Here is an 18,628-nt window from a genome sequence, read left to right on the forward strand (position 1 = left end):
TTATTCTAGTATAAATTGAGTTGATGGCATGAAACCAGAATAAAATATGTTCCATTTATCCTCACTCTTTGTTTACTAGGTTTGTCTGTTTTTGAGCAAAGCCAAGTTAACTTATCTTCTATTTTCACCGCATCGAATCGAACTCTGCGTTGACTAACCGAGACACATGTTTATAAGGTTTTTCATCTTAGGTACTGAATTGTTTTTGTTTTATTTGTGTTGCATAAGTTACTCAATGATATATTCCAAAAGTTCGAATAAAATATTTTTCCAATCACTAGTCATCTGTAATCATTGAAACTAGAAATCAATATTTGTCGGTTATTTTTAACTTTTCTATTTCCATTTTGCCCCCTGGCGAGGAGTGATGTGTTTACTTACTAGTTCAAATAACTTCTCCAATACCGCCCATGATTTCTGTCGCTTTAAGCCTTGTTTACTTTTAGTTAAGCTTTTTCCCGCCATGTTTGACAATTTTCCAAGAAACACTACGTAATAAGCAAATAGATATAGTTACTTAGAGCTCGAAACGTCGTCTGCCATGGTGAGAAATATGAGGTAATAAATCATTCTACTTTAATTCTGATGTTTTAAAATTTCCATAGTTCCAAAAACGTTGATATCCAGCGTTTGATCGCTAACTTTTGATTACCAAAGTATTTGGATGAAGTAACTTTAGCATCCCAAAATCTTGAAGTAAACATATATCTCAGAACGACTAGTTTGGTTATTAACACTTTTATTAATAAAGCAGAGAACAACGTTTTGACCTTCTTAACCTGAAGATGACCTAAGAAGGTTGAAACGTTGTTCTCTTCTTTATTTTGGTAAAAGTGTTAATACCCATACCAGCCGTTCTGAGATACACAACTCTCCAAAAGCAAACATAAATGGAAGCAAAAAAACAAACAAACTATTTTCACACAGTAATTTCATGATACCTGAATCCTTCTACAAAATGTAATTGCACTATTTAATAAACTGTCTCCTCTGTACTTTCACTTTATTTTAACAACGTTAATATATCGATACATATATACTGAATATGTTGTTAGATAAGATTTTTTTCTATCTCTCTATCATAAACCTTGAGCATCTATTCTGTCTTTTTTTAGTGCTTTATCTCTCTCTCTCTTTCGTCTCTCTTATCGAACACCGATTTCTTAAGAACTCTTAATAACAAAATGTTACCAGGTCCCGGCATGGCCAGGTGGTACGGGCACCCGATTCGTAATCTGAGGGTCGCGGGTTCGAATTCCTGTCGCACCAAACATGCTCGCCCTTTCAGCCTTGGGGGCGTTATAATGTATCGGCCAATCCCACTATTCTTGGGTGAAAGAGTAGCCCAAGAGTTGGCGGTGGGTGGTGATGATGAGCTGCCTTCTCTCTGGTCTTACACTGTTAAATTAGGGACGGCTAGCACAGATAGCCCCCTCCAAACAAAATATTCTTTATCTGTTCCCTTAATTTATCCATCTATGATCTCGCACAACTGCATATCTGCGGAATTACAACGCTAAAAAAGAAGGGTTTCGATACCCGTGGTGGGCAGGGCACAGATAGCCCGTTCTTTAGTTCTGTGCTTAATTACAAAACAACAGCTCTCCATCTGTTCACTTTCCAATTATCATCTCTCTTTCAGTAATAGTTTGTTTCTCTACCTACAGATATATATTGTTATCAGGCACATCTTTCTCTATAATTAATATCCTTAATAAACATGCATTTATTAGTCACCATTTCTTCCTCTTCCCTGACGTCTTTATCAAGAGCACACCAATTTGTACTGCTTGATTGTTTTGAATTTCGCGCAAAGCTACACAAGGGCTATCTGCGCTAGCCGTCCCTAATTTAGCAGTGTAAAACTACAGGGAAGGCAGATAGTCATCACCATCTACCGCCAAGCCTTGGGCTACTCTTTCACCCAAAAATAGTGGGATTGGACGATACATTATAACGCCCATAAGGCTGAAAGGGCGAGCATGTTTGGTGTGGAGATTCGAACCCTTGATCCTCGGATTATGAATGGAGCACCTTAGCCACCTGGCCATGCCAGGCCACCTTATTTGTGATGGATAAAACGTATTTCACTTTCCCACTAGGGGAGTATGAGTCTCTAAAGAAGGTCCAAGGTTCGTTAGTTATTATTATTATACACAACTTTCCCGTCAACAAATATTCGGTAATTATTGTAATTTCGGTAGTACGTGACAAAAAATAAACATAAACTTTCATAATAAGTCTACTAGTATTGTAGTCACTTAAGAATGATCAGCAACAATAGTTGTTGACTCACGAATTCTTACTAAATTTTGTTTACCTTTTGTCTGCTACTCTTATAACATTATGTTAGCTTTCTGCAGTTAACCTTATAAAATGTATGTTAGGTTTCATCTGATACTTTTAATAACTCTACATGTTAGCTTTTGTCTGTTACTCTCATTACACCACGTGTCAGCTTTTGTCAGTTACTCTCATAACACCACGTGTTAGCTTTCGTCAGTTACTCTCATTACACCACGTGTCAGCTTTTTTCTGTTACTCTCATAATACCACGTGTTAGCTTTTGTCAGTTACTCTCATAACACCACGTGTTAGCTTTTGTCTGTTATTTTTCTAACAATGTTTGTAATATTTCGTCTGCTTTAATCTCTGTACTATTTTTAATGTTACTTATTCCCTTGCCATACGTTCTTTCCTAACTTATTTTTTACCCGTCATACTTATTTCTTCATCTGTCATGTTTCTATTTATACTTTTCATTTCTCTATCTATCTCCAACTTTCCTCTTTTCATCGTTCGCATCTATTTATTTAACTTTCGTTTCCATGGTTATAACGTGGTTTTTATTTATGTCAGTATTTTTTCATCTATTACTCTCAGATCTTTATTATGGGCATCTTTGCTCCTAAATGTTACCTAGTTATATTATTAGTACTATTTCTCCATAAACAACAATTTTTTTCAATACGAATATTGTGTGTATTCCTATTACACGATTAACGATATTATATATGACGTGTGTTACGAACACCGATTGATGTTTGTTGTGCAGCCAATCACCAATCTTGCCTTCCTATACGCCTCGATTTTTTAGAAGCAAGTTTTGAACTAATGTTCACGTATTTAGTAATAGGAGAGAGGCAAAAACGAGTCATGTATCACCGCATTAAACGTGAATTAATATACTGTTAACGTATTTATAATAAATAAATGCGTCGTCAGTGATGTCAGTCAAGCAAAAGTTCATTATTTGAAGGTTTCAGAAAAGCCACTATCTTACTATAACAGAAACATCAGCGAACACAACTAGAACAACAAACTTCCTTTCGCGTGTCCGGGGCGTGAAGAAGTTGTGCTAACAGAATTATCCAATTGTACTTCAGGAAGAAATTCCATGAATTCGTGGCACGCACAGTTTTAATAAAATTATATTAATGAATCTATACAGTAGCATTTCCGAGATAGCTTCAAAGTGGTAGAACAATATGTCTGTGGACTTACAACGCTAAAAAACCGGGGTTTCGATACGCGCGGTGGGCGGAGCACAGATAGCCCATCATGTAACTTTGTGCTTAATTCAATATAAAAATAATATTCGACATATAGAAACATCTCTATCTACGATACAGGATACAAATTCAGTAATGAGTATTTTTCTACCAGAATCTAAGAGACTGAATCCCTCGGTGGATAAAGTAAGAAAACTTATAACCCTCAAAATCTGGTTTCAATATTCGCGTGGGACAGTACACAGATAACCCACTCGTGTTGTTTTCCATTATAAACAAATGAGTAAAGGTCATCTGAAAACGTACGTTAGTAACGTTTGTTCTTCAATAGAATGCTACACAGTAGGTTATCTTCTGAATATTGTTATGTCGACACTTGTTTGCAAGAATATGAAATGTGCTTTCAAATGATAGGAAAGATACTTCTATAGATATCCATTCATTCAAACGATTTACAAACGTGGTAACATTTAGATTTGTTTGTTTGGTTTGTTTTGAATTTTGCGCAAAGTTACAAAAGAGCTATATGCGCTAGCCGTCCCTATTTAGTAGTGTAAGACTAGACGGAAAGCAGCTAGTCATCACCACCAACCACCAACTCTTGGGCCACTCTTTTACCAACGAATAGTGGAATTGACCGTCACATTACAACGATCCCACGGCAGAAAGAGGGAGCATGTTTGGTGTGACGGGGATTCGAACCCGCCACCATCAGATTACGAGTCGAGTGCCTTAACCACCTGGCCATGCAGGGCCGTGGTGCCATTTAGACCCAGAGTAGTGATAACCATATAATAAGTAGAATGTTTACTCGATCCTCTATAAAATGATATTTACATTTCGTGGTTTCTCTTTACTGTTACTATTTTCATTGAAATATTAAACTGAGCATGCGCGACTTAGTCCAAAGTGTTGTGTTTGAAGTGCGGCAACAGAATTTTTCCTAAGGATCTTTTTTTTTTTCATCTACACAGTTAAACTTCATCATATTTTAATACATGACATCTTAGTTCACCTCATGTCAGGCCTAGTAACAATTGACGGAAAAATAAAAAAGTAATAAATACATTCATTTATCAACTCTGGAATGGATTTTTTATAATCTTAATTACCTTATTTTCAATAATTATTGGAACTTACTTATGTAGTTCAATTTTAAACCAAAATCTTAAATAGTTTTACAGGTGTACAATCTATGACCAACTGCACACCTGAAAAACCCCTGTGGGGGTTGAATTCCATCTCAGGTCTTTCAGGAAGACCTAAAACCATCCACTACTTTTTTGCAGAGTTAAAACCGCCCTTTTACTTTCACATTTGCTTAGGGGTACCCCACCTACCCCTTCGTTTTCGTCCTCCTTTTACGCCAGTATGGGTGGCAAGATGGGATAATAAATCAAAATAAACTATAATACTCCAGAGGGCGTATTTCTGACTGGACACATTGACCTAAATTAAAATTATACAAAAACCAATTGGACTCTTTTCTTTTTTTCAAACTTGAAAATTCCACAAACCACCCCGCTTCCTGTTTGCTTCCATTTCGAGCACTGGGTAAGCGTGCCATGCTGTGAATCGGAAAGACCAAGGTTCAAGCTGAGTTTCCACTGACCACGTTTTGCGATTTTATTCGTGGTTGCGTTAGGTAAATGACAGTACATTCCCTTATTCGATTGGAAGCCTGACAAAGACCTTATAGTGACAAATGCTGTTTATTAGTTGGTTTTTTACCTTTGGTTATTCTTTCAAAATTAGGGTGAGCTACGCCTGAATCCACAAATACACATCGTTTAGACTGAAAATACCAAATAAGTGTAAACTATTTTTAACAAATAACCCACAAAATATATGTATTTTTTTTCTTTCTCACTTATTTCTAAATACAAGCTGATACGTATCATAATAATACTACATTATCAATTTCTTCGCCGTGTTTCTTTTGGATACCTATAGATTGGATATTTATTTTAATACAGCTGTATCTCAACAAACATATTACGAATGAAACCAGCAAATCAAGTTTTATTCTAACTCATTTCTGAATGTTAACCGAATAGCGGAAGTGACTATCAGTCATATAGTTTTTTCGGCCGAAACTACATTATGTAACTTCGCCCTTAATAACACCAAAACAAAGCCTGCATCAGGTATCAGTTCTTTCCTGGTGGTTCAGAGATAAACTCGAAAGTTCATATTATTATAATATAAAGGTTAGATTACTACGATAGGCAAGACGAAGTTAGCATGTTATACATCTGATGGGTGTTTGTTTGTTTGTTTGTTTTAGGGTTATTGTTCTGTCAACTAACGAGATAATTCCAGAGAGTTTAACAAGTACGTCATTTGCTTTCAAAAAGAAACAAATCATGTACAATGTTTTAAGTGTCTTAAAATAGTCATGCAATGGCACGTCAGAAAACTGCCAACTATTCCATAGTATGCGAATCGGCTTAACTTGCGACACTGTATTTACTTAATGTTACAAATCAGCACAAGTTAAACAAACATCCGGACACTTTGAATAATGTTCGTGTCCGGATGTTAGAAAACCTACATTTGTTTAAGTCCAGTTTTTTTTTAACATCGTGAACAACGATCGTGTAAGAAAGTTGCAAAACCTACGTGCTCATGGTTGGACATCAATACTGAAGGCGCAGGACTCGTAATTCGAGGGTCGCAGGTTCACATCCCCGTCACACTAAACAGTGTGACGTTTTCAGCCGTGGGGGCGTTATAATGTGACGATGAATCTCACTATTCGTGGGTAATAAAAGTGTAGTCCAAGAGCTAGCGGTGGGTGGTGATGACTAGCTAGCTGCCTCCCCTCTATTCTTACATTGCTAAATTAGGGACGGCTAGCGCAGATAGCCCTCGAGTAGCTTTGGGCAAAATTTAAAAAAAAAAAACAAATCGTTAATCCGAATAGTTGGAAAAAATGAACAGTATATATAAAGATACCAACAAGAAGGAAAAGTGTCCTCAAATCTGTTATGTTGAAAACTAACCCGATATTGAAATGCATGTTACATCCCAGCTCGAGAAAAATGTTGACCATTTCCATATAAAGTGTCAGCAGCACTATGCGTATGTCATAGTTGAATATACAGATTTTTGTGCGCTTTCATGACGAAACTAACCACAACGAAAAGGTTTACACTTTACAAATGTTTTTCCTTAAGCACATATCTGCACCGTTTATTATACGTGATGTCCGTTCACCAATACTAGCCTTCGCTAAGATTAGTTCAACGACCCTGAATGCTAGGCTTTTTTTATTATTACATTTTAGAAATCTATTGCAGTTTTATTAAGAAACGACGTACTTTTGTCTTAGTACTTACTTCACGAATATTTTGTTTGTATTTAAGCACAGACCTACATAATGAACTACTGTATTTGTGCCGTTCTGTAAAGTAGATTTCTCTGAACACTACTATTTACACGATGTACAATGGCCCTTTTTTTGGCAAACAAAATAATGAGAATTTCTTTGCGTTGCATTAAGCCCACATTTCTTATAAAACACTGGGAATTAGGTTAAGCTCTTTGTTTGAAAACAATATACGAGGTAAAACTATTGTATTAAGACATATTTTTCGTGCCTTATAGTAGTTTAACACGTTAAAGAAAGAGGTCGTTCCTTCCACGTTAAAGTAGCTCGACTGATTGAAGATATGTACATTATATCTATAGATACACCAGTGTTCTCCTGCTGCGAAATAGATTAAATATATTCTGGTATTTCATTAGATTGTTACAGAATTTCGCGCAATGATAAACATGGTTTTCATGTGTATAACCGTTTGTAATTTTGAACTGTTGGAGTAGCTACCTACCGTTTAGCGTGTCTGGAGAGTCAATTCAAGGATCCAGGGTTCGCGATCCGTTTCTGCCAAAAGAACGCGTTCGTCTCTATTGAGGTAATCGGTGTTCTGAATCCTTGAATTGACTGTCCAGACACGCTAAACGGTAGGTCAGGTGTATCCCTTTTGTATTGTTAGCGCAAATCAATCAAATACACCTTCTTAGCCACACTAACTAGCTTTTGTTCAGCTGTTTCTTGCACATCCGATAGCAAGATTACCAACAATTGTTGATACATACACACACACACGTGTCAGTTGGTTGTTTCAGAAAGTTGTACAAAACTGTACAAGGGCTAGCTGGGGTAATCGCCCTTGGATTTCAACTTACAGGTTAGAAAGAAACCAGTTCTTGCCGCTTACTCTTGGGCTATTTTAATCTTACAGTGGGAGTTAAACCACCACTATTATGACATTCCCATTGCCTCAAAACGTGAAGCGCATTTTTTCGGTGAGGAGACGTGAACCTGGCACCTTTAGATACACAGTTTGGCATGCTAATCACTATGCCAAGCGCGGCCTAGGTTACAGTGTATTGCTGCGTTATTAATTAACATATAATTAAAATTGATTTCAAGTTTTCCTACTTTTCGAGGACATACCATTTGCTTGGAATCTATATATCATCAAATATACTTGGCTGATATTAAATTTACGATTTCTAAACAACACCAGCCCCTATTTCACCAGTGAAACTTGTCTTCCACCAGAGAGCTTGTTGTTAGGGTCGCGTTGATGGGAGAGTCTTTTCATATTTCGTTTAATTTACTCTCGAATTACCTATCGATGGATGTTTTCATGTCTGTAGTTAAGCACAAAAATACACTACAGGTTATCTGTGATCTCCCCACTACTGGTATCGAAACCTGGTTTCTAGCATTGTAAGTGAACAGACATACGGCTATGCCGCTCTTGGGGGTCCATAGTTAGTGGATGATTTTTTTTTATGTTTACAATTACGCAAAAAGCTATACAACGGGCTATCTGTGCACTACCCATCACTGGTATCGTAACCCGGATTCTACTGTTATAAGTCCGCAAACATACTGCTGTACCATTGTGGGATGCGGCATTTTTCTAAACCAATTATGCACCAAATTATTTGTGAATCCACGATTTTATTGGTTATATGAAATTATATACGGGTTTGCATACAAAATACATAGTTACAATGCACCACAATTCCAAGGTTCGATTCTCCGCGTAGGGCATAGCAGACAGCCCAATGTGGCTTTGCTCTAAAAGGACAAACAAACAAACAAAACTATTCACCCTTTTTTTTTTCAAATTAATTTTCCTTATGTTCTGTAACCGATAAATATATAAAGTTACTCAGCAGTAAGATCAACACATATTATAGATAAATTATTATGTTGTTTTTTTTTTGCTTCCTAAATTTTCCTTACAGTTGTCAACCTTGTAATTATTCATGCCAGTCAGTGAGCAGCACAACCTACTGAAACGTCTCCCGGGACTTCCGGAAGGCTCCTTGAATAGTCCCCTCCTCCCAAAAGTGACAGAAAGACTCCCGGAGATACAAGGCTAAATAAACTGTCTGTATTTTTTAAAGCTTTCATATTCTTGTAAATACAGTGTCAAATAGGCCGATTTCATGCGACGTATGCATGTACAATGAGATGAGTAGTAAACAGGATTGGTTGGTATCAAATGACGTATGCATACACAATTAAATGAGTGGTAAACAGGATTGGTTGGTATGAAATGACGTGTGTATTTAGGTGATCATATCTCAGGACGTCTGGTACGAGTATTAACACTTTTACCAAAATAAAGAAGAGAACAACGTTTCAACCTTCTTAGGTCATCTTCAGGTTAAGAAAGTCGAAACGTTTTTCTCTGCTTTATTTTGATAAAAGTGTTAATACCCATACCAGCCATCCTGAGACACGTTTTTACATCTAGTGGCTGTCTCATCATCACGAATTAGGTGATTGGTAAAGAAGATAAGTTGATTTAGGGGTAGTTGATTTATTTCTTTGTAACTAAAGGCAAAGCTACAGAATGAACTATCTCTTCAGTGTCCACCAAGAGTATCGAAACCCTGTTTCTAGCGTTACAAGCTTGCAAACGCACCCCCTCCCTGTGCTACTGAGCATGGGTTGTATAAGTCAATGTAGCTCTTCTGTTTATCAACAGCTAGCGATCAAATCCTTACCACTATATTTCAACATATTCCGAACTACAGATAATTTAAGAAACTCAAATATAAAGTAGAATGATTTACTACCTCATATTTCTCACCATGGCAGACGACGTTTCGAGCTCTAAGTAACTATATCTATTTGCTTATTACGTAGTGTTTCTTGGAAAATTGTCAAATGTGGCGGGAAAAAGCTTAACTAAAAGTAAACAAGGCTTAAAGCGACAGAACTCATGGGCAGTATTGGAGAAGTTATTTGAACTAGTAAGTAAACACATCACTCCTCGCCAGAGGGCAAAATGGAAATAGAAAAGTTAAAAATAACCGACAAATATTGATTTCTAGTTTCAATGATTACAGATGACTAGTGATTGGAAAAATATTTTATTCGAACTTTTGGAATATATCATTGAGTAACTTATGCAACACAAATAAAACAAAAACAATTCAGTACCTAAGATGAAAAACCTTATAAACATGTGTCTCGGTTAGTCAACGCAGAGTTCGATTCAATGCGGTGAAAATAGAAGATAAGTTAACTTGGCTTTGCTCAAAAACAGACAAACCTAGTAAACAAAGAGTGAGGATAAATGGAACATATTTTATTCTGGTTTCATGCCATCAACTCAATTTATACTAGAATAAATATGCTGGTTGTTAGAAACAATGTTTGGTTATTAACAAACAAATAGTGGCGTTAAAATGATGTAGTCGAGAACTAATGGTGGTAAGTTTGGGACATTAAACACACGGTCTCAATATACATTATAATCTAAGTAAACAAAGTCTGAAGAAAGTGAAAACTGACTCATACTAGTTGAATTTCTTTCAAATACTACCTACAGGTGGCAGCAACATCGTTTATTTGTTAACTGCAGCAGAGCGGCTCACAGAATGGCCCTGGGTTATTTTTTTCAACAACAAAAGTTTAGGTCGTGGCTCTAACGCTTGATCAATTTCAGATCTAATTACAGCCGCGGGTATTAGAGATTCCCTCGTTTGTTGATATTCGCGAAAAGCTGTGTCAGCCGTTTCTAATTTTGAACTAACAGACTGCAGATGGATCAACGGCACCAACTTTTGGATTACATTTATCAGACCTCATAATGCGTTATGATAGTGGTTTGTTTCTTTATCAGACCTCATAGTGCGTTATGATAGTGGTTTGTTTATTTATCAGACCTCATGGTGCGTTATGATAGTGGTTTGTTTATTTATCAGACCTCATAGTGCGTTATGATAGTGGTTTGTTTATTTATCAGACCTCATAGTGCGTTATGATAGTGGTTTGTTTATTTATCAGACCTCATAGTGCGTTATGATGGTGGTTTGTTTATTTATCAGACCTCATGGTGCGTTATGATAGTGGTTTGTTTATTTATCAGACCTCATAGTGCGTTATGATTGTGGTTTGTTTATTTATCAGACCTCATAGTGCGTTATGATAGTGGTTTGTTTCTTTCATTGTTTACTTAGCTGTCGCAGATGCGAATAGCAGATCCTCAGAATCAGTATGATCAGTTATTAAGACTGATCGGACGATAAGATCTAATAATATCAGTATGATAATTTAGCAATGTAAGACTAGAGGTAGTCATTACCACCCACCGCCAACTCTTGGGCCACTCTTTTACCAACGAATAGTAGGATTGATCGTAACATTATAACGCTCCCACGGCTGAAAGGGAGAAAATGTTTGGTGTGACGGGGATTTGAACCTGCGACCCTCATATTACGAAGAATCGAGTGCCTTAACCACCTGGCCATGCCGGGCCAGTACTAAAATCTCACAAGTAGGTATCTGCAGATGTCCATTATAACGGCCTTAGAACCGGTTTTTAAACAAACTAAAATTGTTACGACTTGACTTTTCATATGAAGGAGTTACAACATATGCTTCATTTCCACAAACCAATCTGTGGTTCGATCGTTTTTGTTTGTTTTATTTTTCATGTATGCGTACGTGATTACGTATGTTAGCACGTGCGATGATGGATTACTTAGTTGACATGGTATGAGTTATAGCTATATAAGTACTAGTGGGTCAAAGGTCACCGTGAAATTCACCATCAATGCCTTGATGTTTAAATACATTTTTTATTTTTTGTTTGTTAAATAAGCGCAGAGCCACACGATAGGCTATCTGCGCTCTGTACACCACGCGGAATCAAGCTCCGGATTTTAGCGTTCTTAAGTCCAAAAACGCTTCGCTTTTCTACTGAGGAACTCTTTATTTCTATAGTCTTGTTAGTAAGGAAGTTTCGTTAGGCCTTACCAAAGATTTCTTGCTTACAACAATGGCGGATTTTAAGTGGCTAATCCTATGATTTTTTTTAGAACTAGATTATTTTAAATAACAATTACAAGTTAATACTAAAACTTGAACATTACGTATACATTAGGTTCACAACGTGTTGTTGTTGAAGGTGTTTGCAGTGTTACAAGATTTTAAATTGGTAATACGTTACTAAATATATAAACTCGGGAGTTCAGTTGTAGGAAAATATATTTGTCTTTACCAGATTACTTGCAAAACTGGAGTAATATAATGTAAAAATTATGCACTTCAAACGCACAGCCATCGACCCACCACCACCACTATGGTGACTCAGTGATGAGCTTGAAGTTTTATAATGTTAAAATACATAGTTCGATCCCTGTGGTACCCACAATCCAGACAGTCCATTACAGAGATGGTATTTAAAGAACAAATAAACAAACCATAAAGCTAACAGCAATATCCTAAACGTTTCATAACTGAAACTGAAAGTGATTTTTTGTGTTATATTTTAGAAAGTCATAAAATCTTGATGAGTTACATATAAGAGAAAGAATGCACCAAAAGTGGTTAAGCCACACGTTCATCGAGGGTTAACGAAAGCCTTTTGGTGGATTGGTTTGAATTTCGCGCAAAGCTACACAAGGACTATCTGCGCTAGCCGTCCCTAAATTAGAAGTGTAAGACTAGAGGTAAGGCAGCTAATCATCACTACCCACCGCCAACTCTTTTACCAGCGAATAGTGAGATTGACCATCACATTATAACGCCCCATAGGCTGAAAGAGCGAGCATGTTTGGTGTGACGGGGATTCAAACCCGCGACCCACAGATTACGAGTCGAGTGCCTTAACCACGGGGCCATGCGGGGCCTTCTGGTGGAAACGTTGAACAATTTTTTTTTAATGAAAACATTTTGGTATTATTTACACAAAACGTTGTGCAAGAGAAAAAATATTTTTGATGCTTCATCGACTAGTGGTGATAAAATTATTTCCTTTCCTCGATGCAAAGCCTCAGGTATCGTGATGAGGAAATCGTACACGATTTAGTTTGTTGAAGACCAAACCAGAAGATGTGTGGTGTTTCATCAGGACCTTGATGAGATAATATAGACATATAAATATATATCCACAGCATGTTTTTCTTGCGCGTGATTAGACTATGCGTCATCCCTCAGTTGTAACAGGATCCGGGATCAGAGAGCCACCCTGCAGAAGTTCTGAATAAACAAATGTTAACTATGGTGACGAATTACTGGTTGGTGTAAGAGTTCCGTGAAAGGTGTACGAGTAAATACTGTTGTTATTACACGTTGAGAAATTATTATTAGATATCGGTGTCTACCAAATAAAAAGTGTTGACAAAAACATTCAAGTTACATGTAGTCGTACGAAAATTAGAGATATAAAGACAACAAATATGACAGTGTGTACTCTCTGGTTCTTTAATAATAGCGCTTTTAAATTTCAGTTTTGGCCCGGTGTGGTGTATTCGATTCTTAAACTTTGACCGTGTTTTGGTTTGTTTGTTTCTTTGTTTTAAATTTCGCGCAAAGCTACATCAGAACTGTCTGTGCTAGCCTTCTCTAATTTAGGAGTGTAAGACCAGAGATAAGACAGTTAGTCATCGTCACCCACCGCCAACTCTTGGGCTACTTTTTTACCAACGAATAGTGATATTTACCGTCACATTATAACGTCCCCATGGCTGAAAAGGCGAGCATGTTTAGCGACGAGAAATAACTATTAATAATATTTGTTTTCTTGAACACTAATGTTTGTCATCTATCGGTCTTCCACAACTATTATGGCTGATCTGTAGGATTTCACGAAAACAATAAGAAATAACAGAATATTCATATCAAATCATTATCTTTCTAGTTGTGTTTGTATTTTAATGATCAGTGATATTTTAGTATCAAAACGTTTGAGAAAAGCTAGTGTAAAGAAACTTCTCTTTAAAGGTGACCTTAAGAATAAAGAAATATCTATAGAAGAGTGTGACAGTTGTAAAATTATAGTTGTACTTATTTTAATAACAGAAAAATTCTGTACCTAATGAAGCAATTAATAACGTTATAGATTTTTCGTTTGTGGAATTGCATGAGCCTAGTTAGATGAATATTTATTTTAACACAAAAACTCTAGTTGGACAACAATACACTTGCAATGATCCTTTAAAGAAAGGTTCAACACAACTCTAGTTGGGCAATAATACTCTTGCAATGATCCTTTAAAGAAAGTTTTAACACAACTCTCGCTGGACAACAATACTCTTGCAATGATCCTTTAAAGAAAGGTTCAACACAACTCTAGTTGGGCAACAATACTCTTGCAATGATCCTTTAAAGAAAGGTTCAACACAACTCTAGCTGGACAACAATACTCTTGCAATGATCCTTTAAAGAAAGGTTCAACACAACTCTAGTTGGGCAACAATACTCTTGCAATGATCCTTTAAAGAAAGATTCAACACAACTCTAGCTGGACAACAATACTCTTGCAATGATCCTTTAAAGAAAGGTTCAACACAACTCTAGTTGGGCAACAATACTCTTGCAATGATCCTTTAAAGAAAGGTTCAACACAACTCTAGTTGGGCAACAATACTCTTGCAATGATCCTTTAAAGAAAGGTTCAACACAACTCTAGCTGGACAACAATACTCTTGCAATGATCCTTTAAAGAAAGGTTTAACACAGCTCTAGTTGAGCAACAATACTCTTGCAATGATCCTTTAAAGAAAAGTTCAACACAACTCTAGCTGGGCAACAATACTCTTGCAATGATCCTTTAAAGAAAGATTCAACACAACTCTAGTTGAGCAACAATACTCTTGCAATGATCCTTTAAAGAAAGGTTCAACACAACTCTAGTTGAGCAACAATACTCTTGCAATGATCATTTAAAGAAAGTTTCAACACAGCTCTATTTGAGCAACAATACTCTTGCAATGATCCTTTAAAGAAAGGTTCAACACAACTCTAGTTGAGCAACAATACTCTTGCAATGATCCTTTAAAGAAAGTTTCAACACAACTCCAGTTGGGCAACAATCAAATGGTAATGATTACATAAAAGTCGAGATTATTCGTTTGTTTTTAAGTGCAAAGCTACACAATGGGCTATTTATAATATCCCGCGGGTATCGAACGCCTAATGTTACCGTTATAAATCTTCAGACAAAGTAATTGCGTTTCGAGTTGCCAAATGAGGATGTTTGTTTAAAGTGCCCCTGGTGGATTAGCTAGCGGACTTACAATGCTAAAATTTGGGGTTCGAATATCTACCGCGGACGTAACGGATTCTAACGCCTTTATTCGCTTGAATAACGTATGGTTAAGTTATCAATCAACATGTATTCATCCGCAGTTTCACGGCTCTGTAAAAATAAGTACCTGAAATATTTTTTTGTGAAATAACGCGTTTTCATACTCAAAATTCTTGGGCCTGCAGCGAGACAGCAACAGGCTACGAAAGTGTTTGTTTGTTTGTTTGTTTTTGAAATTTGCGCAAAGCTACACGAGGGATATCTAAGCTAGCCGTCCCTAATTTTGAAGTGTAAGACTAGAGGAAAGGCAGCTAGTCATCGCCACCCACCGCCAGCTCTTGGGCTACTCTTTTACCAACGAATAACGGGATTGACCGTCACTTTATAACGCCCCCACGGCTGAAAAGGCGAGTATGTTTGGTGTGACGAGGATCCAAACCCGCGACCCTCAGATTACGAGTCGAGTGCCTTAACCAACTGGCCATGCTGAGTTTGTTTGTAATCAAGCACAAAGCTACACAGTGAACTATCTGTGCTCTGCCCATCACGGGTATTAAAACCCGAATTCTAACGTTGTAATTCCGCAGACATACCGCCTTTAGTCGTTTGAATAGCATATGGTTACGCTATCAATCAACATGTATTCATCTGCACTTTCATGGCGCTGAAGGACTTTTGTGAAGTAACGCATTTTTGTTAACCCAGAATTCTCGGGTCTGCTGGGAAACAGTAACAGACTACGAAAGTAAACCATCACAATAACACTGGTATTATATATATATAATATTACAAGTATAATTTAAAGGTAATGGATATTTTTATTATTTCTTAAATCGGAAAGCAAAACAAAAACAAGACGAAATAAAACCAGACTTTTGAGGCTGTAAATAAAATGCTTCCAGAATTTTCTTTTTTTGAATAGGTTATAAAAAATATTCTATCATTAACCTCATTTCTCCTTTAAAATTATTTTTTACTAATATTGTTGCACTAGTTCTTTATATTTCTAAAACGTACAAGATTTCTACATTATAAGCTATTAACAAAACGAATAAATTATTTCAGTTTCGTTTGAATTTTTAAGAAAAATAATTAATAAATTTTTCCTTACCGAATCATCTGTGACGTCAGAGCTATCAAAATCTGAACAACTGTTGTCCTGTGATTGGTCTGAAACTGTTCTCCACGTCTTTCGACGGTACAGTCGCTTTAATAGCACTGGTAACATATCGATTACTGAAAAGAAATGGTTGAAATTCATTTGCCACAAATGCATTCACACGAAGTCCACGGTCTTCCTGCAGGCTTTTGTAAGCCTAACCTTCTACATGACGTGAAAAAGTGAGATACAAGTAGCACTTAATGATGTATATTACTACATTTCTTATGTAACTTCACTGTCCTGCTTGTTGAACTAACACGAGCAAGGTTTTGGTCATCATATCGACAAAATCAAAAATATGAGGCATTGTGCTAGTCCCTTGTTTCTGTGCTACAGAAATATTATTGCCAAAAGTATGAGACGTTGTTAGAGCGTTGTTTTTCCCAGGACTAAAAACGTCGTGAACATTCTAATATCCACCCTCAACCAAGTGATATGAATGATAGATTTGAAAGGTGAGACAGAATCCCACGGTTGAAGCTCGTTTTCACCAGCACGTGATTCCTGAATTATATATACTAATAACTTATTTGATTACGTAGAGGTTTTTAGAATAACATCGTTCCTAAATTGACATGAAACATTTTACGTTCCGCCGACGATACAAGTCCCAAAGACATCCATTGCTCACGTAACGAAGTCGGTTATCGTATCCATTGTTCAGGTTACGATATCGGTTATCGTATCCATTGCTCAGGTAACGAAGTCGGTTATCGTATCGAAAAGCGTTAATATTTCGATATTGATTTTTAAACCAAACGAATCATTCGAAGAATCTCGACCAAAAGTTAGACGTCTAAAACTCCAAGAACAAAAGGAATCGATAAGGCTTCGTGTTTAACATTTAGCATACGAAACCTGACTGGAAAAACTGACCATTAAACTTTAGTCACGGGAAAATAAGATAATATTCACTTAAGTTGTTTCTGATCAACGAAAGTCCACTTCCAAAAACACTCGGGTCAAAAGGTTTTGGTTCTGTTGGTCAGCATAATTAAATGAACAATAAGAGGACACGTGTTTGAAACTTACAATCTGAAGTAGCCAGTGGGAAAAAAAAAACCAACAAAAACACAAACCCATAACAATGAGCTTTGGTACTTTTGTTTTGTTTTCTACAGAGACGAACCAAATATCTACCTTCTTAAAGTACACGTTTTAAAGTTATATGATACATTTAAGAAATGATCGCTAGATGAAGCTGTGATTGTATCACATAGGAAAATCTAATATAGCAATCTACTCTTTCTCTTAAGAAATCCAACTCAAGCCGATACTGCTATATAACACAAAAATAGATGGTATTGCTGTCTTCTTATTTGGTTGACGTCAACCATTAAAAACAAAGAAGAAAGAAAGGTTTTCGGATGAGAACTGATAAAGTTGGCCCTCTTTTAGGTACCACTAAATCATGACTTCGAAGAAGGTACAACCAGGCTTGAAGTGCCAACACAGCTGTGATGTAGGCAAGGAATACCCTTCTTAAGCACAGACAGTAACTTCTCTCTCTCTGAAGTTTATTTTTAAAACGGCCACCCCTCAGACTTTAAACGTAGTGTGACTTTTAAAAGTAATAAGACCTTTTTCACAATCACCAATTTACTTCAATATAACTGCAATTCTCCCTACCGGTATGGTCTTGCGAGAGCACGTACTGGAAATCAAAATACAGTGTATCTTAATAAAAAAGTACAATAACATAAAATGAGCACGTGCATCGAACGTTTCGAGCTCAAAAGGTCACGTTTAGTTGCACGCGTTTCTGTCATCTGACCCAAGAAAAAAGTCTGATCTACTGCTAAATATACTTCTATAGAAAAACAGACGTCTAACAAACGTAACAAAACAGTTTCAAAAAACAAAAACGGCAGTAACTAAGAATCAGTAGATCACCAACCCGGAACAAAACCATCTGCATTCTCACGTGCTCAGCTTAACTGTAGTACAAGTGACGTAGTTTATATATAACGTAGACGTACGAGTCTTGGCTTTCTTGAACATTTTAACCCTGCCTACGTTGCTAGCTAATGTATGAGTCTAGTAGATAGAAACCAAGGTCACCAATTTGAGTGTAACCAGCTGCGCGGTGACAAATAAAAAAAACATGAATTTTTTATCTAATAATATATCTGCGACACCTCGCATCAAGTAGCTTCTTAATTGTTCTGTTCAGAAAACGTCAAAACCACGAGTGAAGAAACAATCAAAAATAATTACGAGGGTTGTTCTTGTTTTGAATTGAGCACAAAGCTACACAATGGGCTATCTGTGCTCTGCCCACCACGAGTATCGAAACCTGAATCCTAGAGTTGTAAGTCCTCAGACATACCGCTGAGCCACGAGAGACGACAAGATCACCTCTGTAGATAACAAATTAAATA

The 18,628-nt window shown here is 36.7% G+C and overlaps 1 protein-coding gene across 1 annotated transcript in view; it reads right to left on the reverse strand.

The window, feature by feature from the left end:
- Positions 1-18,194, reverse strand: part of LOC143243788 (uncharacterized) — a 91,911-nt gene extending 73,717 nt beyond the window's left edge. The window contains exon 1 of the mRNA XM_076487448.1: positions 16,197-18,194. Within this exon, the coding sequence (XP_076343563.1) occupies positions 16,197-16,361 (165 nt within the window). The 5' untranslated portion in view covers positions 16,362-18,194. The remainder of the gene's footprint in view (positions 1-16,196) is intronic.
- Between the last annotated feature and the right edge of the window lie 434 nt (positions 18,195-18,628).

Source organism: Tachypleus tridentatus, chromosome 2, assembly GCF_004210375.1.
Source record: "Tachypleus tridentatus isolate NWPU-2018 chromosome 2, ASM421037v1, whole genome shotgun sequence".
Taxonomy (NCBI): Eukaryota; Metazoa; Arthropoda; class Merostomata; order Xiphosura; family Limulidae; genus Tachypleus; species Tachypleus tridentatus.